General features: G+C 36.5%; 1 protein-coding gene across 1 annotated transcript in view; it reads right to left on the reverse strand.

Moving 5' to 3' along the window:
• The window catches only part of BUB1B (BUB1 mitotic checkpoint serine/threonine kinase B), a 51,111-nt gene that overhangs the window by 2,506 nt on the left and 24,505 nt on the right, over positions 1-24,100 (reverse strand). Inside the window, exons 9-21 of the mRNA XM_061157598.1 lie at positions 23,295-23,524; positions 18,306-18,418; positions 17,666-17,781; positions 17,033-17,082; positions 15,817-15,877; positions 15,578-15,683; positions 11,280-11,554; positions 8,087-8,220; positions 7,653-7,793; positions 7,201-7,301; positions 4,820-4,969; positions 3,064-3,206; positions 354-525 (exon numbers count right to left, since the gene is read on the reverse strand). Coding sequence (XP_061013581.1) covers positions 354-525; positions 3,064-3,206; positions 4,820-4,969; positions 7,201-7,301; positions 7,653-7,793; positions 8,087-8,220; positions 11,280-11,554; positions 15,578-15,683; positions 15,817-15,877; positions 17,033-17,082; positions 17,666-17,781; positions 18,306-18,418; positions 23,295-23,524 — 1,792 coding nt within the window. The remainder of the gene's footprint in view (positions 1-353; positions 526-3,063; positions 3,207-4,819; positions 4,970-7,200; positions 7,302-7,652; positions 7,794-8,086; positions 8,221-11,279; positions 11,555-15,577; positions 15,684-15,816; positions 15,878-17,032; positions 17,083-17,665; positions 17,782-18,305; positions 18,419-23,294; positions 23,525-24,100) is intronic.

Below are 24,100 nucleotides of genomic sequence, written 5' to 3' on the forward strand. Positions count from 1 at the left end.
CATTATTTCATTTATTCCTCACAAGAATTCTGATGTACATACAGCAAACTATTGTCTTTATTTTACAGAGAAGATCACAGAAAATGATTTACAAAATACAACACAGATAAGTAGTAGAAATGGCCCTGACACTTAGGTTACTGAGTTAGTCATGTGTCTGCACGTGTGTGTGTATATTCTTCAGTGTTGTGACAGAAAAATGGTACATTTTGCTTGAGTTGGTGATATATGAAAACTAGGTCATCTGTTTCAGGAGAGATCGTATCAGTAAACACTAGCTTTCATGGCTTACTTAGGTAAGAAAGAGATTAAGAAACCCTCTCCATATTTGCTCTGGCTTATTTCACACTTACCTGGTAGGGAGAAGAACAGTTAGCCAGGATCTTTTGTCCTTCCAGGGTCTGCACAGTCCGAAAGCCACTGAGGTTAAAAACGTCTAGCTGTGCCCTAAGGTCAACACTGTAGGAAAAGTCCACTATCTTCAAAGCTTGATTGTTCTTATTAAAATCATAGGGATCGTGGATTCTAAGCCCAGATTTAAGAGAAGGAGATAAAAAAAACAGGCCATGAAAGAAGCTGCATAGCTGGTCTTTTTAAAAAAAAAAAAAAGCAAAGAAAAAAAGGAGGTACTGCAGGTGTGCTTTAGCTATGCCAATAGCTCCCTCAAGTGGTTAGTTATGAAAATGCACCTATAAGAGAAGTGCCTGTATCCACCCAACTGGGGAATGTCAAGAGTACTTTATCCGCATAAGCTGTATCGAAGCCAAAGTGCATGGTCACAGCAGAACATTTATCAAGTTTCCATATTATATAAACTAAGTACTAGAAGCAGAATGCAGGCCTCGGCCTTGTACTATAGATTTTTTTTTTTTTTTGGTACTATAGATATTAACATATATACTAGCAATAATTCATACACTAACAAGGATTATGATGGAGGAAATGAAGCTTTTATAGGTGGCATAGCATTTCTTGTTTACTATCATAGATTAGGCTTTCTGAGTGTCATTCAGACTCCTTCCTTGAGTTTAATTAAAAACGTAAGACTGTTTTTTGGTAAAATGACACCTTTACAAAATACTGTAAACTATCCTGTTTACATTAAACTAATACCATACTCTATCTTACTGTTATCTGTAATTCCAATCCTTATTTCCTCAAAAAATACACACACACACAACTTTATAGCACTAATCCACTACTGATTTTCCTTGGAATTACCTACTCCATGTAATAAAGCTGTTCTCCAAAGAGATAATAGGAACTATTTATATGAGGAAAAAATGGATTATTTTTTATGTGTTCCTTTTCTTCCTCTGCTTTCTCAGTTCCTGATTGATATCAATGGCAGGTCCTATATTTCTGAATAGAGGCTTTGATTAATCCTATCACATATTCCTCCACAGCACCAGATTATCTATTTTGCTTTAAAATTTACAACTGTTCCCATTTTTCATTACATTTTGGCCATAAAACTGTAATTCCCAAATATTTTCAAAACTTGGGAGAGGTAGGAAAATGTTTCTTAGAATAATGAAAAGCAGAAAGGTCTCCTAACTCTCTAATCATCCATTCACTGTTACCCTGGGCAAGACATTCCACTTTCTTGGATCTCATTTTACACACACACAATGTAGAAACTGCATTAAATGATTTCAAAAGGCTCTTTCAATTCCTTGTGAATCTACACAAACTTTCCTATCAAATTTGAAAAGCTGTGACGTATTAAAAGGCAATGTCCTTTGAACACTATGTGGTTTTCTGGAGTTCTCTGGGGACTGAGAGGATATCTAAATATACAGAATACAAATGCCCAATCCTAAAAAGGCTTAAAAAATCTCTTTGCTTACAATTCCCGAGAAAAGCTAGAAAAACTCCAGTACTATCCCTCTGAAATTTCAGTACTGTGAAACAGTCAAAATAAAAACTATACCAGGGGTTTTCACATTTCGAAACATATGGGGAGATTTTTGGTGATCACAATGACTGGTTGACTGTAACTGGTATTTAATTGGGTGGGAGGTAATTACAGGGGAATAGCTATAAAAATCCTGAAATGCTTGGACTAGACCTGCACTAAGTACCTAAGGTACTCTGGATGAGAAATGCTGCTGTATTATGCTGGGGGAAGCCTTTAAGACTCCACCATCTCAGGAAGGAAGGTAGGATGCTCTAGTTCTTTTGGTTATGATTGCAGGAATACATTGGAGATTCTTTTAATTAATTTCCATGCCAACTATGATCTGGAGTCTAATTCAGTTTCTTCTTACAGAATAAGTAGTCAGAAGAAATGGAGAGAATGATTCCAGCTTTTAGTGTACACCAAAGACCTCAAAGAGAAAGTTAACTGCTTACCCAAGTCACAAGCTTGGGACAGAAAAAGCATCTTTAAACTACACTGCTTACTCAAATACCATAAGAACAATGACCACTAGAAGGGTGTGCTGGTCCTCTAGTCCTTTCCGTAAAACAAAAATTGTTGACCATCTTTGCCTTGTTTATGTCTCAATGTTTTCTATATTTTCTTAAGAGTATCTGGGTTTCATCTCTTATTTCCTGCTCTGTGCTCACCCTTGAACTTGATGGTTAAACTGGATTTCAACACTAAGCCCCTTTTCTTGGCATGGTTTGCATTCGCACTCTGGTTTTACTTACTTCTCTCGGCAATTACCTCAGCGTGGTATGATTTAAACTTTGGTCTCTGAAACTGAGCAGTGCCTCAACTTTGCTAGCAATCTACCTGGTTCTGTGCTGGTCCCACACAAAGAAACACTAGACAATCTACTTCATATTCCCCAGATATTTATCTTTTACATCTCTCTTAACAGTAATCATCACAATAGAGTTAACTCTTTTTTTCTGGATTATTTCCTCAATGTGTGTCTTTTTTTCCTTTGAATACTTTTAAACTATTCTCAGTGACTACTGACTTTTAGGAAGCAAATATCCTCTTAACATACAGTATTCTTTAATATGGTATTTATCAAAAGGCAAAAGAAAAGGGAAACTACCCATGTTTTAAGCCAAAGCTGACAGAATTATAAGGGAATGAAAAGGACCAACCTGTTTCTAAGAATCAGACTCCTTGGGCTCAAGTCACCATGGACTATTTCTGCTTTGTGTAGTTTCTCCACCATTGTCAAAAGGTTATAAATAATCAATACTGTCATTTCATGGGTGATAAATTCACTGTGTTGAAGAAGATCCTGGAAATAGAAGGACAGAAAATTATTTAAATTGGGGTGACATATTCAATACCTTGCTTACTGCTGCTCTGTACTCTTCCTGGTTCTCTATTAGAATGTGGGCTCCTTTGTAGGTTGGTTTTTGTCCCATTTTTGACAATGCTGCTCTCCAGTATGACTGTTCATACAGGGTAAGGCTAACCCATAGTAGGATCTCTATATAAATGGCAGTTTAAAATTATCCTCATGCCAAAAATTTTGGAGAATTCATATTACCATCAAAATTGCAGCAAAACCATCATTATGTTGTGTACCTGAAACTAATATAACATTGTATATCAACTATACTTCAACTTAAAAAAAAAGAGATGAGAAATGAAATAATCTCAGAAACATTAAAAAAATAATAAAAATTAAAAATGATAGGAGAAATAATCTCAAAAATACTTAAAAAAAAAAAAAAACCTGTAAAATTGTCTTAAGAACATTCCAAAGAATAAAATCACATATTGTAGGGAGTTCTCTGGTGGCCTAGTGGTTAGGATTCCAGGCTTTCACTCCCAAGGGTCCTGGTTCAATCCCTGGCTGGGGAACTGAGATTCCCACAAGCCCTGCAGCATGGTCAAAAAAAAAGATATCTTGTGTTTGGGTTCTAAAAATAATCCAGAGGGGTAGTACAGATAAAACAAGAGTGGCAAAAATAGACTCTGGTTTCCATTCCTCATGTAAGGAACTTGGAAGTTGCTACTCTGTCCGAACATGTAAAAAGCTGAACAAACTAAAACATCAACAACTCTCCTAGGATCTGTAAGTATAGGGGCAGCATCCACATTTTTGTGAATTTTACCTCTAGGAGCAGATCAGGTTTTCACAGTAAATATCCTAGAAAACCCCCCTACTGTTTCCAGCAGGGGGAGGGGAAAAAGAAACATTTGAAATAGGCCAGAGCACTATGTTCTTTTAAGGCCTGACTTCAGGGGACACTAGTTAACCACAGCCTAACATACTGGGATATTATCAGAGTCTACTTGACCTTGGATAAGAGAAATACCCAATTCCAGCCCACTCCAGCTATTTTGTCCCACCTAAGCTGGGCAGGTGGCGGGTATGCGGGGTGGTTTAGGAAGCTAAGAAAGTTGTGAAGTTCCCAGTCCAAAGGCATATGCGCATTACAAAAGACGATAAATAATAGCACTGTACAACACTTTCCTTCCCCTCACATGTTATCATCAAATTACTAAAGGGCAATTCCTTTTACCTAGTACATCATGTCTGGCTATCAAGAAAAAATTACAAGGCATACTAAGACACAAAAAACACAATTTTAACAAGTATCAAAGCCAGACATGGCAGGGATATTGGAATTATCAGACCAGGAATTTAAAACAAAAGTGGCCATGAGCTGGTGATGATCATAAATGACCGGGTCATTACACAATTCTGTCTCCTTTTATGTTTGAAAATTGACACAATAAAGAGTTAAAAGGTGTTGGTCAAAATAACTTCGGAAAATAAATTAATTAGCCTATTTCTAGAAGATTAACAGGAATTGTATACTAAATTCCTTTGCCAAATGGCATACAAATCTCTCTACTTGAGGATTTCAAATGGTATGTTTCCATATTATTGCAAACCTGAAGGGTGAAGCAGTTTATATATTGATGCCAAACGATACAGCCATCTTGGTATTGATAACAGGTACACAAATTATCACACTCCTCATTTAAACGTTCCTTTAACTTGAAGTTGATATAAAAGTCCCACGGGACAGGTTGAGAAGACACCTGTAAGAAAATATATTTTTTTTAAAAAAGACATTAGAATCTATGGTAATGGTTGGCAGATTGAAAACATTCCCTCCAGCCCTTCCGATATGCTGACAGAAATAGTAGAAAAGGGATATTTTGAAAAGGCATAAACCTTTAGTAAAGAACAGAGCAGCAGGATATTCTGGAAGCTGGAAACAGAATATTAAGAGGTAATATTAATCCACTTAACAGACACAAGAAAGCTGATTCTAGCAGTGGAGAAAGCTGACAGCAACCAAATTTATATTACAAGACCATCTTTCTGTAATATAAAACTGGTAGCACTAATTATCTATAGAGGTAAGGGTGAATGTGGAGCTAAAACTGGAGCGGTTGAACTCTGTTAAAGAGAAAGTTAGACTCCTGACTACCCCTCCAGCTCCTGTAGCCCAGCCTAACAACTGCCTCTCTTTCATTCTTGAAGACTATTTTTTTCCCTAGAGAATATAAAACAGAAGGTCTCTAGACTAAAGGACACTTATGCACTGTTGAGGGTTGGAATACCATATGGAAAAGAAGAAAAAGTTTATTATATGTCAAATGTTAAGATGTATCTTCCTGCCCTTCTACTTTCCAGACTAATTTCCCCATGAACCTTTTAGGAGACTAGCAGCCAGGATTATATACCTTAGGTAAGAAACCAGAAGCTTTCTCTGAGGTATCTGATAAGCTCAAGAGAAAAGACCTAAAGATTGGGGGTTTTCCAACATGAAGGTCAAATGAGATCATTGTATAGTGAGGCCTACAGCTGTCAAGGTCCCTCAACATACATAGTTTTAACTGCTTTTCTAGAGTCCCATACTTAAATATGAAGAGAGAGCCAAAGACTTGAAGAAAGCCTCAAATATAAAAGATGGAGATCAAAACAGACAAAAGAAAATAGATGAAGAAGGGAGAAAGCAAAATTAAAGCACTGTTAATATACTCAGAGAGGTAAGGACTATTTCATCTCTGAAATGAAGAACAGAATTCTACAAAGAAGAAAAATTTGAGAATAAAAAAGAACGTTTACAAATACATGATAAAAGAAATGAAAAACCCAGTAAAAAGGCTGAAAATAAAGTTGACGAAACATTCCAGAAAGTAAAGCAAAAATATAAAGAGAAAACAGGGGAAAAAAAGATAAGATTTTTAAAGAAATCTGTTCAGGAAACCCTTAATCCTAACAAAAGGAATTCTAGGAAATGAGGACAGCAAAGACTGAGAGAAGAAATAATCTTTTCTTTGAAGATAATTTCTCAGAACTGAAGGAGTTTCCAGATTGAAATGGCCATCAAGTGCCTCCTAAGATTATGGGTGAAAACAGACTTTTACCAAAGCATGTAACTGTGAAATTTCAGAATCCTGGGGACAAACATAAGTTCCTACAAGGATCTGGGGAGCAGGGGTGGGGCAAGTGGAAATCAGAGAATGGCAAAAGATTTTAAAAGCAAGGTTACAGGCCAAAAGCTAGTGGAGCTCATCTTCAAAATTCTAAGGAAAAAAGTCTTGAACCAAGAATTCTGATATCCACCTAAACTACCAATCAAGTAAAAACGTGGAATAAGAAATTTTCTGACATACAAGGTTTCAAAAATTTTACATCCTATGCATCCTTTCTCAGGGAGCTACTGAATTATGAGGACTTAAATCAAGAAAGAAAAAAAAAAAAAACAAGAGGGATCCAAGGTAACTAGGCAGTATAAAAAAGAGGTAATATGAATCCCTGGGATGACAGTGAATGGAAATTTCAAAGTAACATAGTGTGTGTGTGTGTGTGTGTGTGTGTGTGTGTGATGGTGAATGGAAATTTCAAAGTAACATAGTGTGTGTGTGTGTGTGTGTGTGTGTGTGTGATGGTGAATGGAAATTTCAAAGTAACATAGTGTGTGTGTGTGTGTGTGTGTGTGTGTGTGTGTGTGTGAATTCTAGAATGTAACTTGTCCAGACTGAAGGAAGCCAGGAAATTTCAGAATATGTCCTCAAGGAGATAAAACTGATAGAATACCTAACATGTTTGAACACATTAAGAGATTTACACAATACCCTCTCATTTTTCACATCAGATCTTGGCATATAATGGTGAGTAATTTCTTGATGCATCACTGACTTTCATATAAGGCAGCTCCTAGACTATCAGAGGGATTTGATGGTACCATGGAATCACAATTACTGCTTCAACTGACATTATTTATGAACTAAATGAAATGACAAAGAATCAGTCCTACCTTTATTATGGTTAACTCGGCAGTGTTTCTTGGTGTCACCCAGAATAATTTGTAATCTTCACATACCAGGTATTCTTGTCTAATGCAATATTCCTCATTATCTGTTGAGAAGGTTTGATTCCATTTAAAAATCACTGTGAATGTGTATAGCCCCCTAGGTTTTATTTCCTGATTTAAGGGCTAAAGGCACTTTATATTTGCCAGTTAGTAGCATCTAAAATACTTTTCAATATCATTTGTTAAAAATTGAAAGAGGGGGAAAAAAATTGAAAAAGGGGAAGATATAATTCCTATTATTACTGGGACATAAACTTATCAATGTGTCAACTTCTATAATGCTGTTTCTTACATTTTAGAAATATTGATTGTGTTTAAGCATCAAATTGAAGTATAGTCAGTCACTTATTCATATACTGTCACACACAAAAGGCCATGCATTTGATAATACTTACCTAATTCAATTTCCTTCTCTATTTCCAAATTAGGCATTGGTCTATCTTCTACAAAAAACTCTGTAGAGACACTCAGCTCTGGCAGGGACTTCACTAGTTGTCTGCGATACTGTGAACACCAGGGTGACTGAGTAGGGCTGTCTGGGTGAAAAAAGTTGAGAAAAAAATTACCTTAAGACCAAAATGGGTATTTTAACAGAGGAGGGCAAAAAAACCCCAAGACTGCATGATCAAACCTGTTAATCTAACAACACTCATCTATCTCAGGTCTTTATGATACTGAATCCAGTTTGTACTCATTTAGTCTAGTGATTTCACAGTTTATGGCAACTTCTCTAGAGAAGAAATACATATACCTCAGTTTGCTCTGATAAATAAGTGCTCACTGGATGCAGATGTAGATATTTCCTCACAAATGGTATATATGAACCTACCTGCAGTCTCACTAGTGAGCTCCAGTTTCTCAGGAATTTGAAGACTTTTGATGGAGGAGGTGCTTGTAACTGAGGCAGAAGATCCAGAGAACCCAGAGGAGTGTGTAGCTTCACGGCTGTCTTCAATAATTGGGCTGAAAGAACCACAAATGAATCAGTCTTCAAAGGGATAATTTATATCAACTTATTTTTGTTTTAATTTTATTTGCTCTTTTCAGGTAAGTGACCTGCATGCATGCTCAATCAAATTCAATTCTTTGTGACCCCTGTATCCTTGCAGGCTCCTCGGTCCATGGAATTTTCCAGGCAAGAATACTGGAGTGGGTTGCCATTTCCTATTCCAGGGAATCTTCCTGACCCAGGGACCAAACCCAAGTCTCTTGGGTCTTCTGCACTGGCAGGCAGATTCTTTACCACTGAACCACCTGGGAAACATAAGTGGCCTGAGGTGACCTCTAAAAATTGTGTGCTATTCCTTTGACCCAGAAAACCCCACAAAATCATGCAAATCAAGAGGCTCAAATCTTCCAGGTCACTTTAGGAACATTCCTGAAACTGCCCAGGCCATTAAGGGTATGCATATCCAAAAGGCAACCAAGTATCTAAAGGATGTCACCTTAAAGAAAAACAATGTGTACCATTCTGTCAGTACAATGATAGAGTTGGTAATGTGGGCTCAGGCTAAATAGTGGGGCTGGATGCAGGGTCAGTGGCCCAAAAAGAGTGCTGAATTTTTACTGCACATGCTCAAAAATGCAGAGAGTAATTCTGAACTTAAGGGCTTAGTTCATTCCAGGTGAGCACATTCCAGGTGAACAAGGTCCCCAAGATGCGGCACAGGACTTAAGAGAGGTCATGGTCAGATCAACCTATATGAGCTCTCCTTGCCACATTGAGATGATTGATTCTACTGAAAAAGAACAAATCATTCCTAAACCAGAAGAGGAGGTTGCATAGAAGAAAAAGATACCCTAGAAGAAACCAAAGAAACAAAAACTTATGGCCTGAGAATAAACGCTGCAAAAAGTAAATGTAAACAAAAGTTAAAAAAAAAAAAAAAATGTATCCACTATTCAAATCACACTTTAAAGTCTATTATTTTCCTGGGGGAAAAAAAAAGGTTCATAATCAGAATCTAGGTAACTTTATCTACCTTGGTTGATGAGCAACACCAACTATCAAATTTGTGCTTTATCAACCTAATCTATCATGGAGAAGGAAATGGCAACTCATTCCAGTATTTTTGCCTGGGAAATCCTACGGACAGAAGTGCTTGGCCGGGCACAAGAGATCCATGGGATCACAAGAGAGTTGAACACAACTTAGCAACTAAACAACAACCTAATCTATAGCAAATGCCTTATTCTACATCTATTCTAAACTAGATTGAGAAAAACTGCTTAATACACTAGCTTTCTTCCTCTTTATCTCTTCTTTGGACTTTTTAATTCTTCAATAAGCAAAGGTCAGGAAAGAAAATGGGAAATTAATCAAGGTGACTATGTGCTAGAAACTGAGAAAAGTTTGTTAGGGAGAAAGTTTGAAAATACAGCTTTAAAAGCACAAACTGGCAAATTAAAGAATATTCCTAAAACTGGAATATGTTTAAATTAGGTGACTTTTAAATATGGATAGATCACAAGGCTATTTTATTAGTCCCTGGCTCTTGATGCCATTCCCGTTATTACTTTATTCATTTCTATCTATCACAAGATACTTTTGAAAAGTATATCTCTAACAGCCTATTTAAAATTAGCATCACCAGTCAGAATGGCTGCTATCCAAAAATCTACAAGCAATAAATGCTGGAGAGGGTGTGGCGAAAAGGGAAACCTCTTACACTGTTGGTGGGAATGCAAACTAGTACAGCCGCTATGGAGAACAGTGTGGAGATTCCTTAAAAAACTGGAAATAGAACCACCATATGACCCAGCAATCACACTCCTGGGCATACACACCGAGGAAACCAGATCTGAAAGAGACACGTGCACCCCAGTGTTCATTGCAGCACTGTTTATAATCGCCAGGACATGGAAGCAACCTAGATGCCCATCAGCAGACAAATGGATAAGGAAGCTGTGGTACATATACACCATGGAATATTACTCAGCCATTAAAAAGAATACATTTGAATCAGTTCTAATGAGATGGAGGAACCTGGAGCCCATTATAGAGTGAAGTAAGCCAGAAAGATAAAGACCAATACAGTATACTAATGCATATATATGGAATTTAAAAAGATGGTAATGATAACCCTATATGCAAAACAGAAAAAGAGACACAGATGTACAGAACAGACTTTTAGACTCTGTGGGAGAAGGCGAGGGTGGGATGTTCTGAGAGAATAGCATTGAAACAAGTATACTATCAAGGGTGAAACAGATCACCAGCCCAGGTTGGCTGCATGAGACAAGTGCTCAGGGCTGGTGCACTGGGAAGACCCAGAGGGATGGGATGGGGAGGGAGGCGGGAGGGGGGATTGGGATGGGGAACACATGTAAATCCATGGCTGATTCATGTCAATGTATGGCAAAAACCACTATAATATTGTAAAGTAATTAGCCTCCAACTAATAAAAATAAATGTGAAAAAATAAATAAATTAATTAAATAAAATAAAATTAGCATCAAGCTACTCTGTCATTATTTTAAACTCAATATTAAAGGAAAAATAAATGCCTCTTCTCTACCAATCAGGTACCCTTTCTGAGTTTCCTCAAAGATACCATAATCATCCCAATTTACTTCTTCCATGGGACTTCCCTGGTGGTTTAGTGGCTAAGATTCCATGCTCTCAATGTAGGGGGCCTGGGTTTGATCCCTGGTCAGGGAACTAGGTTCCATCTGCTGCAACTAAGAGTTCTCATGCCACAACTAAAAGATCCTGCCTGCTGTAACTACAGATCCCACATGCAGCAACAAAGATGGAAGATCCTACATGATTCAACTAAGACCTGGAGCAGCTAAATAAATAAATAAACATTTTTAAAAAATTTACTTCTAACCCTCATATTCAAATAAATTACTAAATCCCATTAACACTTTTCTGAAGGAGCTTAATTGTCATGTAAAGCACTTAGCACAGTACTCGGCAGGTAGTAAAAGCTTGATAATTGATGGCTATAATTGACAAGCACACACAGAATAAGAGCCCTCAAACAATTTGGTTTGTGCGACCTATAATCACCATTCACCTCAGCTTCTTGATGCTGAGAGGTGGATTGTAGATAGTGCCACAAGCAGTTTGCTGGTCCTCAGAGGTCTTCACATCTAGATCCTCTTCCTGCAACAGTCTCTCAGGATCAGAAGGGAGATCCTTCAAGGATATTATTTCATGAAAAGGAGTGGATGCAAAACGAGCTGCTCTAGCAAAGTCACAAGTGTCTTCTGGGTTAGGACAAATAGTTACATTCCTGAAATCTGTGATAATAGCATCCTCACTCAAGGGCTCAATTCCTGTAAATTCATCCTGAAATAAAAACCACATAAAATTTAGCTGAAACATTTCAATGAGCATATGAATGGCCTATCTTTTTTATCGAGAGAGACGTTAGATAAGTGATTTTTAACACAGAATCTCTAGAGAAAGACAATTTTTTTTTTTTAAGATTTTAAATTTTTTTTTTTTTTTTTTTTTTATTAGTTGGAGGCCAATCACTTCACAACATTTCAGTGGGTTTTGTCATACATTGATATGAATCAGCCGAGAAAGACAATTTTTAAAAGTACATCTTTACATCTGAGGAAAAAGGTTCTATATTATGAAAACAGCAAACTATATTTCATCAAAAATACACTGTGAAGATTCTCCACACAAAGGAAAAATACTGGACAATGTTTTCATTTTCAATTTCAATGAAATTGATTCCTCGATCAATTTCACCTAGGAGCCAAAGAACCACTACCATTTTTCTTCTGGCTTTGGCCTAGAATACATTCTGGTAATCGACTATCCTCCTAGCTTTTAAGTCTTATTCTATAACAAATAATTAATTTTTATTTTATTTCTTAAAGGTAAACTCATGATCATGAGCTTCACTGGTGGCTCAATGGTAAGGAATCTGCCTGCCAATGCAGGAAACATCGATTTGATCTCTGGGCCAGAAAGATCCCCTGGAAAAAGAAATGGCAACCCACTCCAGTATTCTTGCCAGGAAAATCTCATGGACAGAGGCACCTGGTGGGCTACAGTTCATGGAGTCACAAAGAGTCAGACATGAATTAGCGACTAATTCATGATGATAGAAAATAAGGGGAAAAAAAGTATAAAATAATGGAAAACACTTAAAATATGCCTTTGTCTTTAAAAGTAATACAAGTATATAGTTTTAAAAAGTCAACTAGTTTAAAAGAATCTGTAGCAAAAAAAATCTCCCTCCCACACTTGATCCTCCCACTTCTCCACTCCAGTTACTACTGTGTGTGTGCGTGCTAAGCCACTTCAGTTGTGTTGACTCTTTGCGACCCTATGGACTGTAGCTCACCAGGCTTCTCTGTCCATGGGATTCTCCAGGCAAGAATACTGGAGTGGGTTGCCATGCCCTCCTCCAGGGGGTCTTCTGGACCCAGGGATCAAACCCGCATCTCTTATATCTCCTGTATTGGCAGACAGGTTCTTTACCACTCGTGCTACCTGGAAAGTCCCCAGATACTACTAACCAGAGACAAATGCTACGACCATATACATCTGGTAGGAAACACGCACAAGCATATTTTATGCATTTTAAAAAGAGGTTTTAAAACAAGTGAAATTACAGCATATATGCTAGTCTATATTATTTGTTACCATTATATTTTTTAGTTTATTTTCTGTGCTATTAAAAATTCTTTAAAAACATGTTGGTAACCCTGTGGGTCTATCAGAAGTTGACCAACTGTTTTAGGCTATTCCCTGTTTTTTACTATCATGAAACTATTTTAAATATTCTTGTAGATTTAAATCTTTAGGAATATGTTAGTTTTCTCAAAATAATTCATAAAAATAGAACTATCAGGTCAAAAAGGTAATGGGACATTAAGGCTATTTATTCATACTGCCCAACTTCCCTCAGAAATATTGTACCACTTTATACATTTACCTGAAGTACACAAAAGTGCCTATTTCATTTAACCCTCATTGATACTAGATATTAATTTTCTAGATCATTACCAATGTGACATATACTCTGAATTTCTGGCTAAACATAATTAAGTAGAGGGGGCAGGAGGAGAAGGGGACAACAGAGGATGAGATGGCTGGATGGTATCACCGACTCGATGGATATGGGTTTGAGTAAACTCCGGGAGTTGGTGATGGACAGGGAGGCCTGGCATGCTGCGATTCATGGGCTCGCAAAAAGTCGGACACGACTGAGCGACTGAAGTGAACTGAACTGAACTGAACTGAGAGATACATCTAGAAGAAACAATAGATGAAACTAAAGAATCGTTAAGATTAGAGTAAAATAGATGTCTGTAGTCTAAGGATACATTTTATGCAAATACTTATGGTCCTATTAGTTTAGACACTTTAAATATGATTTTTTTTTAGGGAAAAAAATGCTGGTAGGTACCTATTAACAAAATTCAAGTAAAAGTTTAAGACAAAAAAACCTAAGATATCCTTTTAATAATTTAGTCCATCCTTGAACATCTGAACCTAGAACTACTACCTCCAAATCCAGCCTCTTGTCTGGTGGTATTCTCCAGAATACAATATGTAAAAATTACTCTTCTACGTCATCATCTTTATTACCTACATTAGAATTACCTGGGCAAGTATTTAAAACAGACAAAAATACATGCTTGGATTTTATCTCTGGAAATTCCAATTCAGTATAGTTGGAATGGGGCCTCAGCACCTTCAGTCATACATGGCTCCCGAGGTTCTTCTGGGTTGCTGCAAATTTTCTGTATCTTGATATATGCGAAGACTACATGGATATTCACATATTTAAAATTTTACCTAGCTGTACAATTAATATTTGTGTAATGTATCAATATAAGAGCTCTCTCTCTCTTTAGTTGCTAAGTCGTGTCCAACTCTTGCAACCCCATGAACTGTAGCCCGCCAGGCTGCTCTGTCCATGGGATTCTCCAGGCAAGAATACTGGAGTGAGTTGCCATGCCTTCCTCCAGGGGATCTTCCCAACTTAGGGATCAAACCTAAGTCTCCTGCATTGCAGGTTGATTCTTTACCAACTGAGCTACTGAGGGAGGTCCATTGGATATAAGATATACCTCAATAAATAAACAAAAAGAAAAACATGTTTGATTCATTGGAATACACTGATTTAATACTGTTTTAAATCATTATAGATACTGATCATGTCTCCCCTTATAAGCTTCAGATTAAACATACTCAGTTCTCTTTAATATTAAGACAAGTTTCCAGATGCTGGCTTAAAACGTCAATGAAATGTCATTGATAAAGTTTATTTACTTTGACTTGAATGTCTGCAGGGTCACTAGTACACAGTGGTTAAAACAGAACATTACTAAAAAAAAAAAAGGTTCGTTCACATAACTTGCATTGCTACAAAAATTTTTTTATGAAAGAAAAGACCCTGGGCTTTGAAGACAGTGATTTTTTTTTCCCTACTTAAAAAAATTGAGATATAATTAACATACAAGAAAATCCACTCTTTTATAATGTGTATTTCAGTGGTTTTTAGTATTATACCTTCATAAGGCTTTGCAACCATCACCACTACCTAACTCCAGAACATTTTCATCATCTTAAAAAGAAACACTATATCAATTTGTGGTCACTTTCCAATCCACTCTCCCTAATCCCCTGGAAATCCTAATCTATTTTCTGCCTTTATGAAAAGACTTCTGTTTATTTCACATAAACAGAATACAATATGTGTTCTTTTAGGTGTGCTTTCATTTTAGCAAAGTATTTTAAAGATTCACCCATGTTGTAGGATATGTCAATATTCCATTCCTTCTTATGGCTGAACACTATTCCACTTTACAGATACACATTTTGTTTATCTAAGCATCAGGTGATGAATGTTTGGTTGTTTCCTGTTATTGGCTATTATGAACAATGCTGCTATGAACATTTATGTAGTTTTTGTGTGATGATAATTCTTTTGGTTATCCTTCAATTAAAAATAATTAAATTAAAAATTCTTTTGGACATATTTACCTAGGAGGGAACTGCTGGATCATGTGGTAACCCTATTGTCAACATTTTGAGGAATTGCCAAATTGTTTTCCAAGCAGGTAGTACCACTGTACACCCTCATCAGCAACGTATGAGGGTTCTAGTTACTTCACATCCTTACCAACAGTTGTTATTTTGTCTTTTCGATTATAGCCATCCAAGTGCATGTGTATAGTATTTCACCATGATTTTGATTTGCATTTTCTGACAACAGTGTTGAGCATCTTTTCATGTGCTTATTTCAAGCCAATGATTTTCATTTTAACTCTAAACTTCCATGACAAATGAATGAACTATCCACTAGCCCATTTATATAAACTTAGGGATACTGTTTCTTACACAAACATCTGGCGATACATCCTCATTTGAGGTGATGCTTTCTGAAGTTTTGAGAATTGCAAGAGGTCTTCGTTGGGCTAAAACCCGTGAGGGAGCTGCAGAAGGACTAGAAAAAGACATATCCCATTTAGCAATTTTTCTCTTAGCATAGATAACAGTAACCTCCTATTTCACCCTTATTTACAATAATAGAAAACTTTTAATTTTTGAAACAAAATAAATTAAAAAACCCCTCAAACCTGACAGGCTTTTTTTCTGAAAGAAGAGACTCATCAAAAATGGAGAAAGGTACACTGGAACCTATAGAAAGAGAGACTAAATTTACACTCTTTAGAGTAAATGCCCTACTCTTCAAGACAAGTAGGTCAATTAACATTTTTGCTGTTTGAAAGCAGAAAAACAATTTTATCTTTTATAATAAATAATTTCAAAAGTACAAAAGATCATTTAATAACAATGATCTAAACATGGATGATCTTATTTCATCTTTATTCCCCATCACTACTCCCCAAATCTAACTCAAATCTGAATTATTTTTGAAGCAAATACAAAACACCATATCATTGCATATGTAAATATTTCAGTACACATTTCTTAGAGATAGCATTTTTTTAAAAAGCATAATCTCAAAACATGATCATTATCTACAGAATTAACCAGTTCTGAATTCACACATCCAGTCAGAAGTATCACATTTTACCAAAACTTTTTAGAAAGTTTGAATCAGGAATGCAAAGTAGATTCAAACACTGTGACCAGTTGAAATAGACTCTTAAATTGCTTTTATTTTATAGGGTTTTTGTTTTTGCTATTAATTTTTTGTTTTGGAAACAGGGTTGTTTACCCTACAATGCTGGATTTTTGGCCAATTATATTCTTGTTTCATATGTTCTTCTATGCCCTGCATTTCCTATAAACTGATGGTTAGACTTAAAGGTTTATTTATTTATTTATTTTTTTAGACTTAAAGTTTAATCAGATTCTACTGAATTTTTTAAATTACTAGCTGGATATTCATGTTTCTACCACTTTAAACATGTTTCTGAAAAGAACAAATTTGAATATAAAATAGCTTTAATTTTAAGCTTATCCCCACTCTTTCTATCAAAAAAACCACTTTCTAGTCTTGGCTCCCGGGTGCTACTACTATGCTTAGCTAGAGTGCACTAACTAAAGTGAAATATTATTTTACAGTTAGTATAAATTTAAATTACATTTAAAATCAAATATTTTTAAGCAGTGAGTTATTTTACAAAAATATTCTTTCAAATGTCTATCCTATCTTGAATTATATGCTAATAAATTGAATTCCATGATTCAAAGATTATAATACCTGAGTCCCCCTCTTTGCTTTCTTTCACCTCCTTTTACTACAATCAGTAAAATTATTTATACTTGTTACATAGTGCATTTGTTATCAGTAAGGTCTTCATGAGCTTGTCAAATACAACTCACTTTTAGAATGAGGTTGTTCTTGCCAAACGTTTTCTGCAAGTGATGTTTCCCTGTGAAGAAACTTGTTTTTAAACATGTGGCTTACTACCCACAGAACAAATAATTTAATTCTCAGAAGTCCAAGAGGCTTTTTAAAAAATTAAATATAATAAAAAAATTAAATATAATTTTCATTCTAAGATAAAGAAAATATTCTAGTACAATTAAACCAAATTCTTTAAGATAGAACCTTCAGTCATTAGAATTGTTATAGAAATATATTTGATAGCAGACATCAAGTTACATTAACAATATAAGCAGATTACAGAATGATAAACCTTCATTTTTATAAACAAATCCAAAACAACACATAGAAAAGTAATAAAGCAATGTTAATACTAGTCATCTTTTGGTGGTAGAAATGAGTGGTTTTATCATTTAAAAAATTATTTGGTTGTTATAAGAAATACGTTATTTTTTTTAAATGGAAAAAAAACCTCCTTCGTTAGCATCAAAGCTGATGTTGTGACAAAGACTTGCAAAAATCTTGTCTCAATACTATAAAAGTTAAAGAGACAAGTCTAGAGAGTCAAAGGCTGGTTCTAAACACCCTCCTTCCTATAAGCATCATTCCGTCCACCAATGTGGTCCTACCTGGCACAAGAGTTTACTGGGCAAACAAAATTGGACCCAGCTATTCCTGCTATTTCCTGAGACTCTGAAGCAATTCGCAGTTCAGCTGTCTCCTTTGTAGACATCTTCTCTTCTTGCTATTTGCATTAAATAAAAAAAATTAGTACGTCCCTATCTAGAAAATGTTACCTATTTTCAAGTTTTAGTGCCAAAATTAGCTTCACTATACACTTTCCCAAGATATTTACTAACCATATAGAATGTCTGTCCCACAGAAGTTCTTTCCAGTAATTTATGTTCCCAGTATAAACTGGTACTGCTGTACTTAACTAAGTAGTGGCAAGCAAATACACACTAAATTTCTTTAGCTAATCTCATTTTAATGGAACATGACTAGAATGAAAAACTAAAGTCAGAAGTAACAGAATAGTAATTTAGAGTATAACTAAGATGTCAATAAATTGTATCACTTATATGCCACAAACTCCATTTGAAGTCACCTGTTAAAATTACTTTTCTGCTCAACGTTGCTAATACTAACAGCTAAGAAACTGCCAAAAACTGAGTGGGCACTGGCAGGACTTTCACCTTCTGTATTTTCATGCTGTTTACATTTGTTTCAATCAGCATTAGTTGTTATGTATTGAAAAGAGAAAATGACCTGCTCACTCGCTCTTTCTTGCCGAGTGGTTTGGATTTCTTTTAGCTTCTTCTCCATCTCTTCAATCTGTTTCTGCATTTCTGCTCTCTTCTCTGCACTGGTCAGTAGTTCAGCTAGAAATAGTAAAGTTGGCTGAGGCATTATTCCTCATAGCAATTTATCCTGTCAAAGACTGTCTTTGGGACAGTCAATATTACAGATAAGAATGATACAAATGGAGCAAAGTCCTCAACTTGAGGTCTCAGCCTCTATTATTTATTCAGTCAATAAAAAAATAGAAATCTATTATGTGCCAAGCACAACAAGGTATTTAGGTTTTAGTGGCACATAATACAAAGTCCTTGGTCATGTGACGCTAATGTTAAATTTGGCAGAGACAAACACACAGAAATTAAAAGATAATCAGTACTAAAAATAAAAATTAGGTGATGTGAAAATGTGTCATTGGGTAGGGGAATGGAGGTCAGGAGCTACTAAACCAGTGATCAGGGGAGATCATCTAAGGCAGTTACATTATAAAGCTGTAACCTGGATAACAAGAGGCCAGTCATATAAAGATCTGAGGAAAGTTTCTAGAGCAAGGGATTAGATGGCATAAAGGCCCTAATGGGGGAACAAGATCATTGGTACAAGGATTCAAAAGAAGGCCAACATGGTTGTAGCATAGAAATAGGGAGCAAAGTAAAAGCTGAGGTTGGAAAGGTAAGCGAGGGCCAAATCATGTAGAGTTTGTAAGAGTTTGTATTGCATTCTAAGACAATGAAAAAACATAGGAGAATTTTTAAATAATGACCTGACTTTCTAAAAATGATAATGTGCTGTGAACACAATGAATTGTGGGAAGGCCAGAAAGAGGGCAGAAAGTCTAACTGCAGCAGTCCAACTAAAAGACTGTGGTTTAGACTGAGGTAATAATGGGAATGGTGATAAATGAAGATGTATGTAACTTTTTGGTGGCAAAGTTGGTTTATTCATTTGATGTGGGGGAATGGTAAGGAAAGAGGGATAAAACATGCCTTTCAGAGTTTTCTGGGGGGACTTTGAACCAACTTGGTGCATGGTGATGCGTTTTGTTGAAATAGGGAAGCCTGTGGTACATTTGCATATTGGAGTGTGGTTTGTGATAGAAATCAGTAACTGTTTTTGGTTATGTAGAGCTTAAAATGTCTATTGGAGGGATTTCACTGGTGGTCCAGTGGCTAAGACTCTGAGCTCCCAATGCAGGGGGCCTGAGTTCAATCCCAGGTCAGGGAACTAGATTCCATATGCCTCAACTCAAGACCCCCAAAATGCTCAATGAAGATTGAAGATGCTGTGTGCCGCAACTAAGACTCTGCACAGCCAAATAAATACATATAAATTTTAAAAGATGTCTATTTGGACAGCCAATGAATGCAGGCAACTAAATATCAGTCTGGGGATAAGGTGAAATGTCAGGGATGTGGATATGAATTTGAGAGTCGATAGCTTATAAACAGTATTTAATACATTACTTAAAGATGGCTGTTGAAAGAAGAGATAATTGGGATATTTCAGAACTCTCCCGGGCCTCAGGAAGAGGCCCTGGATGAGAAGAACAGTAAAGGAAATGGAGCAAGAATACACCATCAAGGAAGAAGCCAAAGAGAAGCATTTAATAAAGCATTTCAACTGTACTCAATGAAGCCAAGAGGTCAATAAAGATCAGGACTCAGAAACAGCCATTGGATTTGGCAAAAAGGAGGTTTCGGGTCACTGTGATCATTGGAATAGAAAAGACGCTTGAGGAAATGTTCAGTTGCTAAGTCATGTCTGACTCTTGGCGACCTCATGGGCTGCAGCATGCCACGCTTCCCTGGCCTTCACTATCTTCCAAAGTTTGCTCAAACTCATGTCCACTGAGTTGATGATGTTATCCAATCACTTCATCCTCTGTTGCCCCCTTCTCCTCCTGTCCTCAATCTTCAGGGTCTTTCCAATGAGTTGACTCCTCGCATCAAGTGGCCAAAGTAGTGGAGCTTCAGCATCAGTCCTTCCAATGAATATTCACAGTTGATTTCCTTTAAGATGGACTGGTTTGAAGTTCTTGCTGTCCAAGGGACTCTAAAGAGTCTTCTGCAATACCACAACTCAAAAGGATCAATTCTTTGGCACTCAGGTTTCTGTATGGTTCAACTCACTTCTGTAGATGACTACGGGAAAAACCACAATTTTGACTATATGGACCACTGTTGGCAAAATAATGTCTCTGCTTTTTAATATGTTATCTAAGTTTGTTATAGCTTTTCTTCCAAGGAGCAAACATCTTTTAACTTTGTGGCAGCAATCTGCAGTGATTTTGGAGCCCAAGAAAATAAAATCTGCCACTGTCTTCACTTTTCCCGCATCTATTTGACATGAAGTGATGGGACCAGATGACATATCTTTGTTTTTTAATGTTGAGTTTTAAGCCAGCTTTTTCAGTTGAGGAAATAATAGGCATCAAGATTACAATTCCCCCCCAAATCTTGCTGTGAAAGGGAGTATAAAAATGGGGTTGTAGTTGGGAGACGAATAAGGATAATGGAGATTTTCTTTCTTTATTTCTTTCTTTTTAAAAAATGGAGACATTATATTTGCCTAAATTAGTGAGAATGGCTTAGTAAAAAGGGAAAATGCTATAGGGGGAAGAAATAAGGACCATTTCTTTGATAGGAACAGAGAAATGCTAATTTTAACAAAAAGAATGAGTGTCCAGATAGCTTGGCAGATTTGATGGAAGAAAATGTTACCATTACATTCCTTCTATTTTCTCAATGAGGTTACAAAGGAGATTGTAGGTCAGGAGGGACAGGGATGTATATTTGAAAATGAAAGAAAATTAAATTAGTTGTTTAGCAGAAAGAAGAAATTCGCCCATCAGGTAACTAGTAAGACTGTTGTAGCTGCTACTAAGTCGCTTCAGTCGTGTCTGACTCTGTGCGACCCCATAGACGGCAGCCCACCAGGCTTTCCCGTCTCTGGGATTCTCCAGGCAAGAACACTGGAGTGGGTTGCCATTTCCTTCTCCAAGTAAGACTGTTAGACACTGGTAAATGTTGTGGTCAAGAATTTAAAATGAGGACTTCCTAGGTGGTTCAGTGGTTAAGAATCCACCTGCCAATGCAGGGGACACAAGTTCGATCCCTGGTCCAGGAAAGCTCATGTGCCCTAGAGCCCATGCTCTGCAACAAGAGAAGCCACCACAATGAGAAGCTGGTGCAACACAACTAGAGAAAGCCCACGCACAGCAACAAAGATCCAGCAGAGCCAAAATAAAAAATAAAAAGGATTTAAGATGAGACCAATTCATAGTTGCATTTTTCTCCAGCCACATTTAAACTATTATACTTGGATGCAGGTACAGAGTGTGAGGCGATAGCTGGATTTAACTAGGGTTGAGGTTTTGCCAGGTGAATACAATAGAGTGGATGGTGTAGGGGTAGAAATAAGAAATGAGCCAGGTATGTAGAATACTAAGGAGGTTCAATGGGTAGGGAAAAAACTGGAAGACATGAATTGGAAAGAAACTTTTTGAAGGAGAAGGGGGAAAATGCTTTAGAAGTAGCAATGGGAAGAAAGGATAACCTGTGGCTTCCTCATTTCTCATATCCCTGAGAATTGAATGTCAGCAATAATCTTTGAAGCTAGTTTTGAATGTAACAAGAAACCACTTTCTTATAGGCATGAGGATTTCTTAAGAGTACAAACTAGATTCAGAGACAAGATTAGGGAAAGAGTATTACAGTATCCTCAGAGGTCAATACTTCTTTCAGAACTCAAATCCCAACTAACCCTAGCTCATATTCTTCTTTAGCTAGTTGAGAATAAATTGTACTATTTTACTTTTATACATTTGGTGTAGCTAGAGCCTTCCCTTTAGGAAGCAGTAGTTTCAACCTAAGTGCCTTGTTCCTTTCCCAGCTCATATTTGGCTATCCTGCTAGCCTACTCTTTGTTGTGGTGATTTCCACTTTTAAAAAGCTTCATACAACTAGTTCCTTATCTTTTAAGCATTCCCTCTCTCCTACCTAGACACATAGATTCCATTTTTCCATATATTATTGAGGCCAGAGCACTTCTGTCAATCTTGGAAGGCACTAGTTGATGTAACAAATAAGGCAATTCCAAACTTACTAACAGGCTGCTTTACAGACCTTTGCTTCTAACTTGTCACTTGAAACTCTGAAATGATTTTTTTTCTCAAACAAATTATAAGTGACGGTTAAGTTTCCCAGCTAGCCCTATGAATGTCACATCTCTTTAGGTGAGCTGAGCTGCAGGTTACTCTGGATGATTGCGTTTAAAAAAAAAAAAAAAAAATTTCTTCATTCTTGGTATAGACCCTAGTCAAAATGCCTAAATGGATAAAATTTATTTTTGGATTCCCCCCCACCCCCAACCTCCTTTTCTATACTCTCACTCATCTTCTAATGCCTTAAATTCCAAATGCTAAACTTCCCTACTTTCTGCCTATTTGGGGCACCTTTTGCCCCCAAGTACTTCTAGGCTTCAGAATCAGAACCACTTCTTACTTTTCCCGATTTTCCAGTTTTTCAATGTATAAGCCTCCCTTAAATCAGAAAGAACACAGTGTCTTTAATAAATAGGACATACAACTATCATCTAAATGACAGAGTTTGTTAACCTAAATTAGCCCTGGGAGAAATTTCAGGCACAGTATCAAAAGTAAAGTGAAATATTTAGGAAATATTAGAAAAAGCACTTTTCTGTCTGCCTATTGCAGGGAAATATGAATTGGTCCAGCAGTTTCTTTACTTCTGAACACAAACTTAGTTGTTTAAAATTTTCCCTCATGGGTTTCATAGAAAGCAGCAATGGAAGTTCAGTTTAAATAGAGAAACACAGAAGCCAGAGAAGCATCACACAAAGGTACACACAACAGCAGTTACTTTCCTCAGGCTTAAAATAGCAACTCAGTGTTCCTACAACTGTTATTTTTACAAACTTGAGCTAGATAAATACACATACCTTCTCTTCGCTCTTTTAATTTCTTCCGGAAAACCTCAGCCCGGATCTCTTCAAAGGAGAACTCCCCCACTCCTGCATAAATCTTCTCCTTACAATACATCATCTTCTCCTTCTTCTCAGACTCTTCTTGCTGAAGACTTTGAACTCTCTTCAGGAGATCTCCTTCTTCCTTCCCAGGCTTTCTTGTGCTTAGAATGTGGTTTATACTGGGTTCAATTTTACATGGTGTCCTAAAAGAAGGAAGATAATTGTTATTTATCATACAGATCAAACGAGCTGTTTCTTACGTTTTGACAAAACACAGGGATGATGTCAGTTGTGAGGCTATATATGATGGATTCCAAAAAACAAAAATGATTAAGAGGCTAAAAATAATTTACATGGTCCATCAACAATTATGTTCTGAGTACTACTATGATGAGGAAGGAATTAGCTATAAGTTAAGAGTCATCAAATAGCTTATATTACTTATAGGTAAAAATAAATCTGAATAACATATCTTTTTTTCAAAGGAGGTAATATTTTTATTGAAGTGTACTTGATTTATAATGTGCTAGTTTCACATGTACAGCAGTGATTCAGTTATATATTATATATATATTCCTTTTCAGATTTTTTTCCCTTATAGGTTATTACAAAATACTGAATATAATTCTCTGTGCTATACAGTAGGTCCTTGTTGGTTATCCATTTTATATATAGTTATGTGTATATGTTAATCCCAATCCCTTAATTTATCCCATACCCTTCCCCTTTGGTGGGCTTCCCTGGTGGCTCAGACGGTAAAGAATCCGCCTGCAATGCGG

Source organism: Dama dama, chromosome 12, assembly GCF_033118175.1.
Source record: "Dama dama isolate Ldn47 chromosome 12, ASM3311817v1, whole genome shotgun sequence".
Taxonomy (NCBI): Eukaryota; Metazoa; Chordata; class Mammalia; order Artiodactyla; family Cervidae; genus Dama; species Dama dama.